The 19215-nt window shown below is 42.4% G+C and overlaps 1 protein-coding gene across 2 annotated transcripts in view; it reads left to right on the forward strand.

The window, feature by feature from the left end:
• The window catches only part of LOC126262202 (optineurin), a 125613-nt gene that overhangs the window by 76058 nt on the left and 30340 nt on the right, over positions 1–19215 (forward strand). For both annotated transcript variants that reach the window (XM_049958622.1, XM_049958621.1), the window contains exon 11: positions 8306–8408. In XM_049958622.1, coding sequence (XP_049814579.1) covers positions 8306–8408 — 103 coding nt within the window. The remainder of the gene's footprint in view (positions 1–8305; positions 8409–19215) is intronic.

The following is a 19215-nucleotide window of genomic DNA, read 5'->3' on the forward strand; positions in this document are numbered from 1 at the left end:
AGAATTGAAGTAAGCTGTATGGACTTGTTCCAAAGTTACTTTGATCATGTCTAGAAGCCAGTCATGAATTTCTAGCGAACCTGACTGCACATGCCACGTAGACTTGTCAAAAGTAAAACTGATGGTATATGTACATGGAATGTTCCTGTGAATTATGGGCAACACCACGGTGAAAGACAATTCCAGATCAAAATTGATTTATAGGTATGCGATGCTAACAGACAAACAATGATGTGGTGTTCAAAAGGTCTTGCACAACGCTAAAGGGGAAACAGGAAACTCCTTTGGCAATGCAGCAGAGGCAGAACCTACTTGCCTGATGCGTGAAGTGAGAATACTGCTTGGCCACCAACCTCCTGCTGGACACACTGAAAGATGGATACCCAAGCACAAAAACGTTAATAACTGTGGACCACATACTATATTAATAAAAAAATGTTTGTTTTTAGACAATGTTTCACTGTATAGCGTTGAAAATACAGCTTTCCTTCATCAGCTTTGACCTTGATTTTTCAAAAACTAGGGAATGTCTAGCAAAAAGCTGAAACATGTTTTTCTTTATTTTCAATATACAGGGTGTTACAAAAAGGTACAGCCAAACTTTCAGGAAACATTCCTCTTACACAAATAAAGAAAAGATGTTATGTGGACATGTGTCCGGAAACTCTTAATTTCCATGTTGGAGCTCATTTTAGTTTTGTCAGTATGTACTGTACTTCCTCGATTCACCGCCAGTTGGCCCAATTGAAGGAAGGTAATATTGACTTCGGTGCTTGTGTTGACATGCGACTCATTGCTCTACAGTACTAGCATCAAGCACATCAGTACGTAGCATCAACAGATAGTGTTCATCACGAACGTGGTTTTGCAGTCAGTGCAATGTTTGCAAATGTGGAGTTGGCAGGTATCACGAATGTGGTTTTGCAGTCAGTGCAATGTTTGCAAATGTGGAGTTGGCAGGTGCCCATTTGATGTACAGATTAGCACGGGGCAATAGCCGTGGCGTGGTACGTTTGTTTTGAGACAGATTTCCAGAATGAAGGTGTCCCGACAGGAAGACTTCCGAAGCAATTGATCGGCGTCTTAGGGAGCATGGAACATTCCAGCCTATGACTTGCGACTGGGGAAGACCTAGAACGACGAGGACACCTGCAATGGACGAGGCAATTCTTCGTGCAGTTGACGATAACCCTAATGTCAGCGTCAGAGAAGTTGCTGCTGTACAAGGTAACGTTGACCACGTCACTGTACGGAGAGTGCTACGGGAGAACCAGTTGTTTCCGTACCATGTACAGTGTGTGCAGGCACTATCAGCAGCTGATTGGCCTCCACGGGTACACTTCTGCGAATGGTTCATCCAACAATGTGTCAATCCTCATTCCAGTGCAAATGTTCTCTTTACGGATGAGGCTTCATTCCAACGTGATCAAATTGTAAATTTTCACAATCAACATGTGTGGGCTGACAAGAATCCGCACGCAATTGTGCAATCACATCATCGACACAGATTTTCTGTGAATGTTTGTGCAGGCATTGTTGGTGATGTCTTGATTGGGCCCCATGTTCTTCCACCTACGCTCAATGGAGCACGTTATCATGATTTCATACGGGATACTCTACCTGTGCTGCTAGAACATGTGCCTTTACAAGTACAACACAACATGTGGTTCATGCACGATGGAGCTCCTGCACATTTCAGTCGAAGTGTTCGTACGCTTCTCGACAACAGATTCGGTGAGGTGGACTAATTCCATGGCCTCCACGCTCTCCTGACCTCAACCCTCTTGACTTTCATTTATGGGGGCATTTGAAAGCTCTTATCTACGCAACCCCAGTACCAAATGTAGAGACTCTTCATGCTCGTATTGTGGACGGCTGTGATACAATACGCCATTCTCCAGGGCTGCATCAGCGCATCAGGGATTCCATGCGACGGAGGGTGGATGCATGTATCCTCGCTAACGGAGGACATTTTGAACATTTCCTGTAACAAAGTGTTTGAAGTCACGCTGGTACGTTCTGTTGCTGTGTGTTTCCATTCCATGATTGATGTGATTTTAAGAGAAGTAATAAAATGAGCTCTAACATGGAAAGTGAGCGTTTCCGGTCACATGTCCACATAACATATTTTCTTTCTTTGTGTGTGAGGAATGTTTCCTGAAAGTTTGGCCGTACCTTCTTGTAACACTCTGTAGAATGTCCATGCAAGATTTGATCAAAATTGGTGACCCTCATGTTAGACCCTTCACTTGTTAGTAAAATTATGTGCCGTGTTCAGTTGAGTACAGTTGTGTTTTAAAAGTTAGAAAATGTATTCTCTAATTAATAACTGTTAAGTATTGTGAGATATATACCATTGGCAGTGACATTAGTGACGCATCAGGGGGAGAATAAGCAGCTAATAGCTGAATGCTCCATTTTACTTCTGAGGCATGTGGCCTACAACTTCATGTTGCAATGTGCTGTACGGATTTGTGTCTAAATACCACTACCTGTAGTTCTCAAAGATATATTGTTCCCTGCCCCCCTCCCCCGCCCTCCCCCTTCCAGTCGTAATATGATGGACTGTAACAAGAATCGTGGAGAGACATGGCTGTTGAGTAGGTATGTTGTCTGTCTGCATATTGTAATAGTTTAACAGTTGGTGGTAAACAAGCTTCACTATCAGCGATATGTGTGGTATACAGGATTTGGCAGAGAACAGCTGCTTGAGGGACACCTTGTGATATTCTGCGTGGATGAGTGTTGTCAAGATAATATTGCACGATTTTCATCAGTTCCCCTTCTTTTTCTGAAACTGTTTTTAGTACTATGCAGAAGTAACTTTTTGAGCTGCCATTGCAGTCATGTTTTGACAAACTTTCCACTATTTTTCCGATGCATAACCTTAGTTCAGTTGGTCTGTAAGACACAGTGTGGCTGGTTTTCTTTTGTTGTTATTTGTGACCCATATCGTTTGGAGAAATTGAGGATGCATAGCAGGTGCTGTAATGCATGTGATGTGCAAATATGTACTCACTGGATAACAGATTTCCAATTTCCTGGGGGACTTTCCCCCCGGGCCACACCCTGAATTCATCACTGTTAGGAACCCTCTTGGGCAGCTGACACAAAGGAAAATACTTCCTACCATACAATTTACTTTAGTTTGCAGATTATAAATACAGCTGCAATTGTATATTATTTCTGAATGTTTTTATTGCATTATATTAATTGTGAAGAGTAGCACCATCAGTTATCTGTCTGTTATGACAAAATTGTGAGAGGTACAATAAAATTCAAGACACCACTACATTCCCATGGAAGTGTGCACCCATTGATGCATTTTGTCTGCCCACAGCAGCCATAGACTGTGGTCATGTGTGTAAGTTGTGCTTATGTAAATGTGCATGTGACTTGTGCTTCAGGTCTTTTGGCCGAAGCTAAAATGTGTAGCAGTCTTTTCATTGTGTCTGACTGCGACTCAACGTCTCCTCGATATAGTGACTAGAAGTCTATCCTTTTCATTATGAGTATTTGTTGTAACATTTAAGATCGGCAGAACATCCAGAAGCACACTGTTAGTGATTTAGTTTGTTGGTTATTATCACTTAGAAAACTGGTGGGGGTGGTCTCAGAGTACAGGGTGAGCACTAAGTCTTTCCCTGAGTACAAAAATTTATTTGTAAGGAACTATGCTAGACACAGTTATGCAATTTTTGTAAGGTTTTTTTTATGGCTGCATTTCCTTATGACTATGTGCTGTCACAGGACGGGTTGTTCTCTCACTATCCTTCAAACAATCTGTCCACCTACCTGGACAGGTTTCAGGTTGTCTGCCCCTTCACTCTACAATGGCAGATATTGGTTTAGCCTACAAAAGCAGCATCGAAGAAAATTCGACTAAATACCTACCACGCAAAGGCCACATAACTTCAGTCCATGGGAAGTAGCTGAAAGTTAGTTACACTTGATTGTTCGGGATTCTTGCACGAGTCATTTAAAAAAAGTCACAAATTTCCTTTTAGTTGGTTTATTGTCTTTAAAACAAGGAAAATAGCTATCAAGTCCGTATTTAACAGCCTGACTTCAGTTATGCAATGTTACTGACTGTCTGTGTAACAAGTTCACACCCAAAAGCAGCCAGAAGATATTTAGTCTGACCAGATATTTTAAATATCCTAAACAGTCACTGACCCACAACCACTTGCGAATTAACACGTTCAGTCATTCAGTAGCCTTCTTGCGAAGAAACATTTGCAATAATATGTCTCATAATTTGCACGAAACAAGCTACATGGAGTTTATGTACGACTTGAAATGTTCACATGCAAAATCTCCCAAAATAAACCACTCACAAATCTCAAACTTTCTCAAAATACTCAGTTTTGATCAACTGCGTGAAAACCTATCAAACGTGTAGATTTCTTCATTTTGGTACAAATTTAGTGAGAGTGATTGAACATAGGCGGTTTCCAGAAGACAGTGACTACATTGACTCATAGATCTGAGGCATCAAGCACTACTCAAATGCGCATGAAATTCTGAATTCCTACTGGCTAGTATGTTAAGCAGCCAATCAGATCATCTTGAGCACTTCTATATGTGCTGTATTTCTAATGCCAGCGAATCAGATTACCACAAGTAATTCAGACTAGAACTTTTGTAATTTCGGAACTAAATAAAATTTAATGAAAACAAAATAAGACTCCTTTCCACTAAATGAATTACTAACAAATTTAATACTCAGTGCCCCTTCTGACTGCCTTTTACAAAATCAAGCTCACTCTGACATGTCACAAATTCCCCTATTACACAACTACTTTCTCACACTTACTTTTACACAGTTTTAATGAAATATCACATTCTCACTTTACGTATGACCTCCATTCACTCTCTGTCTCTCCAAAAAACACAATCAAAACACAATTAAATAACAATTTTCCAATGTACTATTAATTACATCAGAAATATGTGGCAGTGAAACTAAAGAAAGTTCCAGAAATGTAGATTATGTGAACCTATCCTCTTGGTTATAGTTTTAATTGATACTATAGATGAATATGTTACAGTCCCTAACTCAGTTTCGCAATGCCAGCAAGATTATTGTGTGTTTTAGGTAAAAATTTATATCTCTGAAAGTATTGAAGTTGTTGTTGTTGTGGTCCTCAGTCCTGAGACTGGTTTGATGCAGCTCTCCATGCTACTCTATCCTGTGCAAGCTGCTTCATCTCCCAGTACGTACTGCAGCCTACATCCTTCTGAATCTGTTTAGTGTATTCATCTCTTGGTCTCCCTCTACGATTTTTACCCTCCACGTTGCCCTCCAATACTAAATTGGTGATCCCTTGATGCCTCAGAATGTGTCCTACCAACTGATCCCTTCCTATAGTCAAGTTGTGCCACATACTCCTCCCCAATGCTATTCAATACCTCCTCATTAGTAATGTGATCTACCCATCTGATCTTCAGCATTCTTCTGTAGCACCACATTTTGAAAGCTTCTATTCTCTCCTTGTCCAAACTGTTAATCGACCATGTTTCACTTCCATACATGGCTACACTCCATACAAATACTTTCAGAAATGACTTCCTGACACTTAAATCTATACTCGATGTTAACAAATTTCTCTTCTTCAGAAACGCTTTCCTTGCCATTGCCAGTCTACATTTTATATCCTCTCTACTTCGACCATCATCAGTTATTTTGCTCCCCAAATAACAAAACTCCTTTACTACAAGTGTCTCATTTCCTAATCTAATTCCCTCAGCATCACCCGACTTAATTCGACTACATTCCATTATCCTCGTTTTGCTTTTGTTGATGTTCATCTTGTATCCTTCCTTCAAGACACTGTCCATTCCGTTCAACTGCTCTTCCAAGTCCTTTGCTGTCTCTGACAGAATTACAATGTCGTCGGTGAACCTTAAAGTTTTTATTTCTTCTCCATGGATTTTAATACCTACTCCGAATTTTTCTTTTGTTTCCTTTACTGCTTGCTCAATATACAGATTGAATAACATCGGGGAGAGGCTACAACCCTGTCTCACTCCCTTCCCAACCACTGCTTCCCTTTCGTGCCCCTCGACCCTTTATAACTGCCATCTAGTTTCTGTACAAATTGTAAATAGCCTTTTGCTCCCTGTATTTTACACCTGCCACCATCAGAATTTGAAGTTATTGATTTGAAATTGTAGCAGTATGGTTCTATTATCTGTAGAATTTGGTACACTAAGTATGAAAAAGATTGATTTATATTTAATAGTACTACTTCAGATTCATAGAAAATATGTATAACGTATTGCATGCAGCATTACACAAATACACCACTCGCTGGGCTCAGTAGCCATCGCCAGCTGTGCCAGCATGAGAGCTAACATTTGCTCTCCTCCCGGCTCCACGGCAAGCTACACTTTCAATTCAGGGTGACAACTCGTGATAATTTGCTACCTTGCAGCACTTTTTTGTAAATGATAGTTCAACTCTAGAAGTTTTTATGGATACACTTCAACATGTGCACATTGCACAACACAATAACCTGGGAGTTGTTTGTCTGCCATTTCTTGTGTGAAACCTTTCCAGACCGGTAGGTTGGTAGAGACAGTCCAACATCGAGGCCACCAATAGCTGTTACGAAAACTGTCTTAAATTGCACAGGAAGAATCTTTATTTTTCGATGACCGATTTCAGACTTAAAACTTCCTGGCAGATAAAAACTGTGTGCCGGACTGAGACTCAAACTCAGGACCTTTGCCTTTCGTGGGCAAGTGCTCTACCAACTGAGCTGCCCAAACACGACTCACGCCCTGTCCTCACAGCTTTACTTCTGCCAGTCCCTCGTCTCCTACCTTCCAAATTTTACAGAAGCTCTCCTGCAAACCTTGCAGAACTAGCAATCCTGAAAGAAAGGATATTGCAGAGACATGGCTTAGCCACAGCCTGGGGCATGTTTCCAGAATGAAATTTTCACTCTACAGCAGATTGTGCACTGATATGAAACTGCAGAAGTAAAACTGTGAGGGCAGGACGTGAGTCGTGCTTGGGTAGCTCAGTTGGTAGAGCACTTGCCCGCAAAAGGCAAAGGTCCCGAGTTCGAGTCTCGGCCCGGCTCACAGTTTTAATCTGCCAGGAAGTTTCATATCAGCGCACACTCCGCTGTAGAGTGAAAATTTCACTCTAGATTTCAGACTTGTTTTCCACTGTCAAATCAGCCACAAGTGTTAGTCTTGCATCACATCAATCATACACCGAGGAGCACATGTGGAGGCCATGTTATCTAATATCGCAGTTGTTGATTCCGTGGCCAATTTTCCACTTGTATGACTGATGTAATGCAAGACACAAACTTATGCTTGTGTTGATAGTGGACAAACTGTCTGAAACTGTCATCAATGAGTAAATACATTGTTCCTTGCAACATAAGACGGTTTTTATAACACTTATTAGAACCACAAAAAAGTTGTAGATCCATTCAGCCCCAACATGCTGGAGATACAGGGGTCATGGCCACCATGTACACCAGAATAACCCTTCTTGATCTTTTTGTGGGGTTATGTTTATTATAAAGTGTTCAGTTCACCAATTCATGATGTGCTGGCTCTTACAGCACGAATACGAGATGTTGTAAAGGCTGTGACAGGAGAGACATTGGCAAAGGCATGGAGTGAAATAAGAGTATTATTCAGACGTTCTGTGGGCAACAAATGAAGCACATGTGGAATTATATCCATAAAGAACTCTGCCAGTTAAGCCATCATTTACAGCAAACCACATAGCTCTATCTAACATAGCCCCATAGAAATATTTTTTTTTTTTTTTTTTTAAATCAAGGAAACACTTTATACTCACACTGTATCTGGTTGTGCCTGAATAAGTGATGGGGAGTTAAGATTTTGTGCTTGGAAGGTACATCTTGCAGCAGCAGTTGTTGGGTTTAGAGCAACTTCAATGCAGTCCACACTTTAAAATTTTACACGCATATTGAGATACGGACTCCTATTTATTTGAGGAAGCTAACTATAGGACTGTAATTACTTTGGTGAACTGAAATAGTTTGATTAATTCTCATTTCATATTTCAGCTTGATAGCTGGTTATCCCTGAAGATCTGTGTAATCAGTTGACATAATTCTTTCCATGTTCTGCACTTTTAGACTGCACATGCAGTTCTTCAACTCACATGTGTTGGCAAAAGCTGTTACTTGATGATTTCTTCATATTTTTTAAAAGTTTTTTACTGCTTTAGTCTTCTTTCTCTTGTCTTCAACAATGTTGTTGATGGCAATGCATGTATCTTACTTGCTCCCTATTACATTTATGTTTTCAGAGGTCGTTTGAATAGTGGTTGGAACACCTTTTCAGCTCCAGGAAGGCCTAGGGTAAATGGTCAGAACCAGCAACAAACTTCAGATGTAGAAGACAGACAGAGTGTAAGTATGCATACTGGTATTATTAGATATTAAATCTAAATTTAAAAACCAGAAATAAAAAATTCTGACCACTTCTGAATTAATTTAAAAGGCACGTTCATTAAATGCAAGAGTTCCAGAGTGCTATTAAAGAAATAAAGCGAAAAAAGAAATAGATAAGAGAAGCCTTGCAAAACATATATGATAATGGGAAGTCCTGGGTGGAATATAAATAATGGGATGAGTAAAGGTAAACCCCCCCCACACACACACACACACACACACACACACTCGCGCTCTCTCTCTCTCTCTCTCTCTCTCTCTCTCTCTCTCTCTCTCTCTCTCTCACTCACTCACTCACTTTTACTGACTGCAGCTCAACTGGAATGGGGGATTAGGTCAGGTTTAGTAGGCAAGGGGAGAAAGGAGGTGGGTAAATGAAGGGAAGGGTGGCTGAAGACTGGGAGGGAAGGCAGTTAGCAAATGAGATAGGAATGTGCCACTGGTGAAAGCAGGAGTTATTTTGAGTGGCGCACAGTTAAGTATAGGAGTGGCCTGGAAAGGAAGGCAGTACAGAAGAAGATGCAGACTACAGATACAAGAATGTGAATATAGAATGAGTGAAAAGTAGAAAGGGGAAAGTGACTGGTGCAGGGGATAATGAAGATTAAAGTGAGGAGGATTTCATGATTGAAGGACATGTTGTAAGGACAGTACCTATCTCCTAATTCAGAGAAGCTAGTATTGGAGGTGAGGATCCAAATGGCATGAATTGTCAGATGGCATTTTAAGCTGAACATGTCATACTCAGCAGTGTATTCTGCTACTAAGTGGTCAAGCCTACTGTTGGCCATGCTTTGGTAGTGCCATTCATTTGGGTTGGCAAGTTGATGTGGGTGGCCCTGCCTCTGATAGGCAGAGTTGATCCAATAGAGACAGATCATGCTGCTGAGCACATGTTAGACTACTGCTTCACAACCCATGCCATCTGGATCCTTCCCCATTTCCCTCTCAATACAACTCACCACAATACCAGATTTTGCGAATTATGTTGATGGGAGAATGAGATTTTCACTCTGCAGCGGAGTGTGCGCTGATATGAAACTTCCTGGCAGATTAAAACTGTGTGCCCGACCGAGACTCGAACTCGGGACCTTTGCCTTTCGCGGGCAAGTGCTCTACCAACTGAGCTACCGAAGCACGACTCACGCCCGGTCTCACAGCCTTACTTCTGCCAGTATCTCGTCTCCTACCTTCCAAACTTTACAGAAGCTCTCCTGCGAACCTTGCAGAACTAGCACTCCTGAAAGAAAGGATATAGCGGAGACATGGCTTAGCCACAGCCTGGGGGATGTTTCCAGAATGAGATTTTCACTCTGCAGCGGAGTGTGCGCTGATATGAAACTTCCTGGCAGATTAAAACTGTGTGCCCGACCGAGACTCGAACTCGGGACCTTTGCCTTTCGCGGGCAAGTGCTCTACCAACTGAGCTACCGAAGCACGACTCACGCCCGGTCTCACAGCCTTACTTCTGCCAGTATCTCGTCTCCTACCTTCCAAACTTTACAGAAGCTCTCCTGCGAACCTTGCAGAACTAGCACTCCTGAAAGAAAGGATATAGCGGAGACATGGCTTAGCCACAGCCTGGGGGATGTTTCCAGAATGAGATTTTCACTCTGCAGCGGAGTGTGCGCTGATATGAAACTTCCTGGCAGATTAAAACTGTGTGCCCGACCGAGACTCGAACTCGGGACCTTTGCCTTTCGCGGGCAAGTGCTCTACCAACTGAGCTACCGAAGCACGACTCACGCCCGGTCTCACAGCCTTACTTCTGCCAGTATCTCGTCTCCTACCTTCCAAACTTTACAGAAGCTCTCCTGCGAACCTTGCAGAACTAGCACTCCTGAAAGAAAGGATATAGCGGAGACATGGCTTAGCCACAGCCTGGGGGATGTTTCCAGAATGAGATTTTCACTCTGCAGCGGAGTGTGCGCTGATATGAAACTTCCTGGCAGATTAAAACTGTGTGCCCGACCGAGACTCGAACTCGGGACCTTTGCCTTTCGCGGGCAAGTGCTCTACCAACTGAGCTACCGAAGCACGACTCACGCCCGGTCTCACAGCCTTACTTCTGCCAGTATCTCGTCTCCTACCTTCCAAACTTTACAGAAGCTCTCCTGCGAACCTTGCAGAACTAGCACTCCTGAAAGAAAGGATATAGCGGAGACATGGCTTAGCCACAGCCTGGGGGATGTTTCCAGAATGAGATTTTCACTCTGCAGCGGAGTGTGCGCTGATATGAAACTTCCTGGCAGATTAAAACTGTGTGCCCGACCGAGACTCGAACTCGGGACCTTTGCCTTTCGCGGGCAAGTGCTCTACCAACTGAGCTACCGAAGCACGACTCACGCCCGGTCTCACAGCCTTACTTCTGCCAGTATCTCGTCTGCTACCTTCCAAACTTTACAGAAGCTCTCCTGCGAACCTTGCAGAACTAGCACTCCTGAAAGAAAGGATATAGCGGAGACATGGCTTAGCCACAGCCTGGGGGATGTTTCCAGAATGAGATTTTCACTCTGCAGCGGAGTGTGCGCTGATATGAAACTTCCTGGCAGATTAAAACTGTGTGCCCGACCGAGACTCGAACTCGGGACCTTTGCCTTTCGCGGGCAAGTGCTCTACCAACTGAGCTACCGAAGCACGACTCACGCCCGGTCTCACAGCCTTACTTCTGCCAGTATCTCGTCTCCTACCTTCCAAACTTTACAGAAGCTCTCCTGCGAACCTTGCAGAACTAGCACTCCTGAAAGAAAGGATATAGCGGAGACATGGCTTAGCCACAGCCTGGGGGATGTTTCCAGAATGAGATTTTCACTCTGCAGCGGAGTGTGCGCTGATATGAAACTTCCTGGCAGATTAAAACTGTGTGCCCGACCGAGACTCGAACTCGGGACATTTGCCTTTCGCGGGCAAGTGCTCTACCAACTGAGCTACCGAAGCACGACTCACGCCCGGTCTCACAGCCTTACTTCTGCCAGTATCTCGTCTCCTACCTTCCAAACTTTACAGAAGCTCTCCTGCGAACCTTGCAGAACTAGCACTCCTGAAAGAAAGGATATAGCGGAGACATGGCTTAGCCACAGCCTGGGGGATGTTTCCAGAATGAGATTTTCACTCTGCAGCGGAGTGTGCGCTGATATGAAACTTCCTGGCAGATTAAAACTGTGTGCCCGACCGAGACTCGAACTCGGGACCTTTGCCTTTCGCGGGCAAGTGCTCTACCAACTGAGCTACCGAAGCACGACTCACGCCCGGTCTCACAGCCTTACTTCTGCCAGTATCTCGTCTCCTACCTTCCAAACTTTACAGAAGCTCTCCTGCGAACCTTGCAGAACTAGCACTCCTGAAAGAAAGGATATAGCGGAGACATGGCTTAGCCACAGCCTGGGGGATGTTTCCAGAATGAGATTTTCACTCTGCAGCGGAGTGTGCGCTGATATGAAACTTCCTGGCAGATTAAAACTGTGTGCCCGACCGAGACTCGAACTCGGGACCTTTGCCTTTCGCGGGCAAGTGCTCTACCAACTGAGCTACCGAAGCACGACTCACGCCCGGTCTCACAGCCTTACTTCTGCCAGTATCTCGTCTCCTACCTTCCAAACTTTACAGAAGCTCTCCTGCGAACCTTGCAGAACTAGCACTCCTGAAAGAAAGGATATAGCGGAGACATGGCTTAGCCACAGCCTGGGGGATGTTTCCAGAATGAGATTTTCACTCTGCAGCGGAGTGTGCGCTGATATGAAACTTCCTGGCAGATTAAAACTGTGTGCCCGACCGAGACTCGAACTCGGGACCTTTGCCTTTCGCGGGCAAGTGCTCTACCAACTGAGCTACCGAAGCACGACTCACGCCCGGTCTCACAGCCTTACTTCTGCCAGTATCTCGTCTCCTACCTTCCAAACTTTACAGAAGCTCTCCTGCGAACCTTGCAGAACTAGCACTCCTGAAAGAAAGGATATAGCGGAGACATGGCTTAGCCACAGCCTGGGGGATGTTTCCAGAATGAGATTTTCACTCTGCAGCGGAGTGTGCGCTGATATGAAACTTCCTGGCAGATTAAAACTGTGTGCCCGACCGAGACTCGAACTCGGGACCTTTGCCTTTCGCGGGCAAGTGCTCTACCAACTGAGCTACCGAAGCACGACTCACGCCCGGTCTCACAGCCTTACTTCTGCCAGTATCTCGTCTCCTACCTTCCAAACTTTACAGAAGCTCTCCTGCGAACCTTGCAGAACTAGCACTCCTGAAAGAAAGGATGTTGATGGGAATTGTTCTTACAACGCATATTTGAGTCTCCCAGTTCTCTTGGCCTGAATCTCTGCTAGTGCTCCCATCATAAGCACTCCCCCTCCTTCCACTCATTCAACACTCATACCTTCATCTTCACAGTCTCTTACAATTCACTTTTCCATTACAACTCCTAGGCTGGCTGACTGAGTGCATGCATCCGTGCGCACGCACATACGCATGCGTGCATGCTCTCTGAAGAAAGACGTTGTCCAGAAACTTCAGTCTTGTTTTCAATGCCTTTTGTCTGTCCAATACGTAATCTAGACTGTGAGTTCTTGATTTTACTCCTTCCAATTATATATAAAAATCTTGTGTTGAAGACTGTAAAATAAGTCTCTTTGAACTTCACTTTAAGTAAAACACAATTGTGTGGAAGCTCTGGATTGGCACACCATCCTCAATACTGCTTTCATTTTGACCTTTCTGTATTTTAATATTTTAGATTACTAGGAAATACTATCCTCCTGCTAAAAGCAAAAGACTTGGTTTCACCTTTCATTCGTTACAGTCACAGTTACAAGTGTCACTTTGTAGTGTTTTTTAATTACTTTTTTATGGGTTATAGTTGTATGAATTTATGAGCATATATTGCAAGTATTTAGTCTTTTGAACAAAAAATTCCTAATAACTTGTACTGTATATTTTATTTCATTAACAAATTCATCTTGTTTGAGGATAAAATCTGTCTTAATTGGTTTGAATGGAAACATCAGTTAGCACATAACCGTTCACTGCGCCACTTGACTGATGTGCAGACACATACTCACTGCAGAAAGTTGGCCTTCTTCAGTATGCCATGAAATTGGTTACAAATAATGATAAAAAATGTAATAACTATTAATCATTTTACCTCCTGTATCACACGTCATTGATTGAGAACTGTATGGCAGCTCTTTCTCTAAGTTTTTTTTACACCAACCCTGTTCCACAAGTGGAGTATGACTTCCCAGCACCTACTTGAATAGTTAGTCACACCAGAATCATTCAGTTGAATCCCACCCTTCGCAGGCTTCATCATCAGCAACCAGTCAGAATACAGAATACCTAATTCTGACTGTGTTTCCATTGAAAGGATTTTTCTTGTTGGCGCGGGCCAGAGTGGCTGAACAGTTCTAGGCGCTAAAGTCTGAATCCGCGCGACTGCTACTGTCGCAGGTTCGAATCCTGCCTCAGGTATGGATGTGTTGTCCTTAGGTTAGTTAGGTTTAAGTAGTTCTAAGTTCTAGGGGACTTATGACCTCAGCAGTTAAGTCCCATAGTGCTCAGAGCCATTTGAACCATTTTTCTTGTTGGCTGTGTGCTACAAAGCGCCACTTCCGGAATAAATTAACCACACCAACTCCATTAATAACCATGCTGACACTGTGTCAGTACAGGACAAAGGCACTAGAAAAAGAAGATGAAGACATGCACCTTGAATATCATTGCTCTCAGCTTAATTCTTGCAATGTAAAAGACTTCCTTCAACCTCTTTCCACAGTTCATATTGCATTACCAGGAGGCTACTTGCTTCTTGTGTTCATGCTTCCTCCTGTCATCACACCAATCTCTCTCATGCCCTCACCACACTTCTTTTGGGTTTCACCATTGCGAACATCCAGCTGAGTCCAAATGTCTCCTATCCTTTATCTTCAGCATAGAAAACTGCACACGTACATGTAACTGCTTCTCATTGGATAATCACATTTTCAAGGAAAACTGCAGAAAAACTACGGGTGTTCATGTATCACTCTTGTAAGCAACTTGCTTGTGGTTCATGTAGAGGAACCTGTCCTTACCATCCACATTTCTGAACATTTAATGAAGTTCAGTTTCATTGATAACATTTGTATCATTTGGACTTGTGGTGGAGACAGACTATCCTCATTCCCCACAACCTTAAACATTTTCACAACAGTCCTATTCATAAGCTTCTGGTATGTGTAATTGGATAATTTCCCCCATTGCATATTAAGCTCAACACATTCCCTTAATTCGTCATATTGGCAATCTCATTACCAATGATTGTTTAATGCCACTACAAAATAGCTCCAGCAACTGAGCCACAAACTCCCACCAGAGATGTGACAACCCTGAAATGATTAATATGCTCCCCAAAACAACACCCATAAGTAATAACCTCAGGAAAGATCTAAGTGGAAAATTTGTCTCATGCCATGCAGCCAACCAGCTTTTCCTACCCCAGTCTTGACATTGGTCTAGCGTGTCACATTAAATGGAAGACCTCTAGTGAAAGCAGTCATCATATCCCTAGTATTTATTGAAACCACTGCCCAGGATTCTGTGTGGGCTTGAAAGTAACCAAACAGTCCACAGGAACAATGGACAGGGGCATGTTTGACTACTTACTTGCAGAGGAGGCTGCTCAGTGTTACTTATCCAACATTAACAGCTACTTCATGTTCTACGCAATTTTCATCCCTCGCCACATAATTTGGCCTTCATTGGCAGCTATTTCACTTTCTATGCTGTTTTTATACCCCACCACTACTGGCTCCTCTGAACAGCTGGAACTGTTCCTCCAACACTTTCGTGGTGTTGATTAAGGCATAGCTATTGTGGCTCAAGTTTAATGTTTGGAAGAAGTTTTACTCAAGCTCCCTGCTATCCAGATTTCTGTGATTCCTTAAATAATTTCAGGTGTATACCAATAGGGTTTCTTTCAGTAGTCTGTGCATTCCTGCCCTTGTCCAGCATAAATTATGCCCCATTTTTAATAATCTAAATATTAAAAGGATATGCAACCCTAACGTGTTTCCTTCCTTAGTCTTGTATCCTTGCTGGTCTCAACCTCCACTAGTTCCTGTACCCTATATGTTTGCGTTTCCTTAGAAATTCTCTGCCCCTTTCATTGTTTTGGTACCGTGTACAGTACCCCATCTCAATAACTTCGCAGTTGACTATAATTTTTGCATCCCTGTTCATGCCTTGCTGTCCTTTTCGGAGCTGTTGTTTCAATACTTATACTGCCATCCTCCACATGCATATTAGCAACAATCCCCCCCCCCCCCCCAAAAAAAAAAAAAAAAACCTCTCCCTCATCTGTGCAACAAACCACTAATCTTAATTGTACTTCTTAGAGTTCACACTGATGAAGTCTTGTAAGAAATCATTTCTGGGTCATCTTTTTGGCTGCTGATGACATCAGTACCAGTTTCCAGCATCCTGTGGAAGGAGACATTGTCCAGGGTGGAGGAGCTGGTTTGGTCCTTCTGCAGTCCAACCAAGCATCTTGTGGTCAAAGTTTACTCTGCTGGCGTAAGATAGAGTTTTCTAAGAACATAAGTGTGTTCCAACACCTGTTTGAAATAATCTGCAGAAAAGTTGTGGCAGGAAACACACTTTTCGGGGGAGTGCTATTTGCAGAAATAGTAATAGCCATTAAAGTGCCTGCATTCTGTTCCTGAGGCTTATTGGCTGAAAAACCTGAATGTTGAAACTGTTTCATTGAAGGACTTGGAGTTAACGAAACCAGCAAGTCAGCTAGCTGACAACTCACCTGGTAGCAAATCCTGGCCTATGGGGGGGGGGGGGGGGGTAGTGTTTTATATATAAAGTTTTTAATATTCCTGAAGGCAGAATTTAGTGATCCTTTGTGATAACAAAAGCTACTTTTTTTATACAGAAAGTGTACAGTCTTTAATAAAAATGATAGACTTGGCGAGGTGTAATTCAAAACAGTAAATTACATTGTTTCGGAGGAATTGGAAATTTTTTTCCTGTTGACTTTAAAATCTCAGCCTGTTTTGCCTTTACATGCAGATTTTTGGCATAAATTGTTGGGACCAGCATAACAGCTGGATTTTGGATTGTTGGATGCAGTTAGAGAACTACAGGGCATTCATTATTGGTTTTGGAGATTTAACAAGTTCAGTCCTATTTCAAAGGTGCTAGCAAGGTCGGCGACCTTTATTTGGACTTGTTTCAATATTGTAAAAGCGTTCAGAGTCCACCAGTTGCTGCAACCTTGACTAAGACTTCTCATTTAGCCACATAATCACTGATACGAGACATGAGCAACGTTTTATTGATCATGTTCTACTTACCTGTTGTTCACCTTTCTCCTTTTTATTTTAGTTCTTTTGTGTTTGCCCACCTGTTCTCACAAAGTCAGTTATTCAAATTTGTCAGTGAACAGCTTCCAGAGAGATTGTCATTGTTTGTATGTGTGCTGTAATAAAGAAGAGAAGTTAAAATAAAGCTGAACTACAGTGTTAAACCCCCTTATATACCGTGAGTTTGTCCCCCCCCCCCTTCCTCCCCCTGAAATAGCTTTTTTTCCCAAGCAGGTGTTCTTAATTCACACAGGGTTTTCCGTCAACTATTACAAAATTGGTTTGCAGACGTTTATGTGGCGACAACTTTCGTCACCAAGTGTGTTGACTAACCAGGTTTCATTGAGTGACCTCTGTCTGTGTGTGTGTGTGTGTGTGTGTGTGTGTGTGTGTGTGTGTGTGTGTGTGTGTGTGTTCTATTTTTATTTTTTTAAGCAGCAGTGTTTGAAGTGCAGTGGTTATTCAGTTTTCTGTTTGTTTGTCATTGGTTACCACAGCTAACCAAATGGTAGCAAAATTATAGTTATATGTTTATATGAACTACTGAAATAAAGCTGATAAAATCCATTCATAGCAACAGGTTCAACAAGTGTTACATAGATAAAAATCTCATTTCAAAATGTGGTCAAATACAAATTAACATAATCACTGTAGCAGCTAAGATGACAAAAAAGAAGTAGAAATAATCTAAAAACTAGATCACATCATCAGCTTCTCTTGCACTGAGTCGAATAGTCGGGACTGTAGGGTGAATGCTCAAAGGTCTCCCATCCAAACCGTAGCAAGTGACTGTGTGTGATGTGGTCTGTGTGGTATTGTGCAAAAGCATAATGCCTCTACTTCACATTCCACACTTCTTTTTCTGGATTGTCCTTCAGAGGCTTCCCCATGTCTGACAGTAACACTCAGCATTTACGGCCTCCTTTCACAGTAAACACTTATCAGGAAGATGCCGTATTAATTGCAGAAAACAGTGAACCTGATTATTTTGACAAAGACTGTCTGCTTGAATTTGGTCCTCACATTAGAATTAGTTCACTACCAGTGCAGGGACTTTATTTAGTTGGTGTCCATGCATCACCCTCATTACATCTCTGTTCATAATATGAGAGAGAGAGAGATTGTCTGCTTGAAATTGGTCTTCACAGGAAAAACAGTGCGGCCAGTGCATGGATTTTTGTTTGGATTTTGCTGTGGCATGTATCTCCCTTGTTTCATTTCTGTTTGTTACATGAGTGTGAAGCTTACCACCTTCCTCTTCATACCGATGAAAGAATGTCATTGTTGCAGTCAGATAATTGTTTTGAATACACATGTGAGCTGCCTTGACACTCATCTTGCTTACACTTTCTGAAAACCAAGCCATTGGGTAACTGTTTTGTATAACAGAGTGTGAGATATCTAAAGGACTGGATCAGATAAGTCTGATATTGTGAAACAATGGCTCAGTGAAAATTTACATATTTGCATGTTACAGGGAACATAATTACAACCTATTGTTATGATGTAATGAGTTAGTTATAACTGGAAACTAATAGATTGTCACAGTAAAAAGTGGAGGACCCTATTGACCATTCACATGGTTTGTGTTTTACATTGTCCTTAAGCTATCGTAAATTTTATTTTCCTTGCTACCTGCTTTCCATCAGTTGTGTTATCACTAGGAGCAATTAGACACTATAGTCATTATCACACACAGTATTTCAGCTGTCGGTAAACTGCCTGCAATATTGTCTTACCACACTGTCACTTAGAATGTTGACAAATGCAGGATGCATTGGCAGTATATCTCTGTAGGAGTTTGCTCCTGAGTAGGCATAAATCTGATAAATACGGAGCTTACAGTCAGTGTATAACAATATTAATGCTGCCATCGTCTTCTAGTTATGTGAAATAATTAATCTGGTAATCTTGTCAGGAGATTTTGGTGATATGGTCCTGTGGCCCTTTACCCCATTTGAACATGATCTGTTAGTACCACACCTAGTCTTTCCCAAAAATGCTGAGTGTCACATTATTTGGTGATGGTTGCATCTTCACCTTATTTGGCAGTGGTGAATTCATGTTTCTCATGCTTGCTTTGCTACTTTGTATTATAGTCATATGTCGAGCATTATCCATAGTTATTAGACGGCTAAAAAAGTCATCAGGATTGGCCTGCTGCTGCATCTATTCAGGATGAACGGATGTGAACAGGTACTGAACCAAGTGGCCAGTAACCTTTCTCATGTTCAAAATGTCATATATAATGTTGAGAACTGATCCGTGGCTAATTTTCTTTTCTGCACTATCCGCTCAATTGTGATCTTGGAGATCCAGGACCTCCACTTCTCTTGTGATTCCTAGTACTTCGCAGAGAGGCGGTCAGCCAATTCATTCTTCACCATTCACTTATTTGACCACACTGAAAATGTATGTGGCTT

This window comes from Schistocerca nitens, chromosome 6 (genome assembly GCF_023898315.1).
Source record: "Schistocerca nitens isolate TAMUIC-IGC-003100 chromosome 6, iqSchNite1.1, whole genome shotgun sequence".
In the NCBI taxonomy this organism is placed as follows: domain Eukaryota; kingdom Metazoa; phylum Arthropoda; class Insecta; order Orthoptera; family Acrididae; genus Schistocerca; species Schistocerca nitens.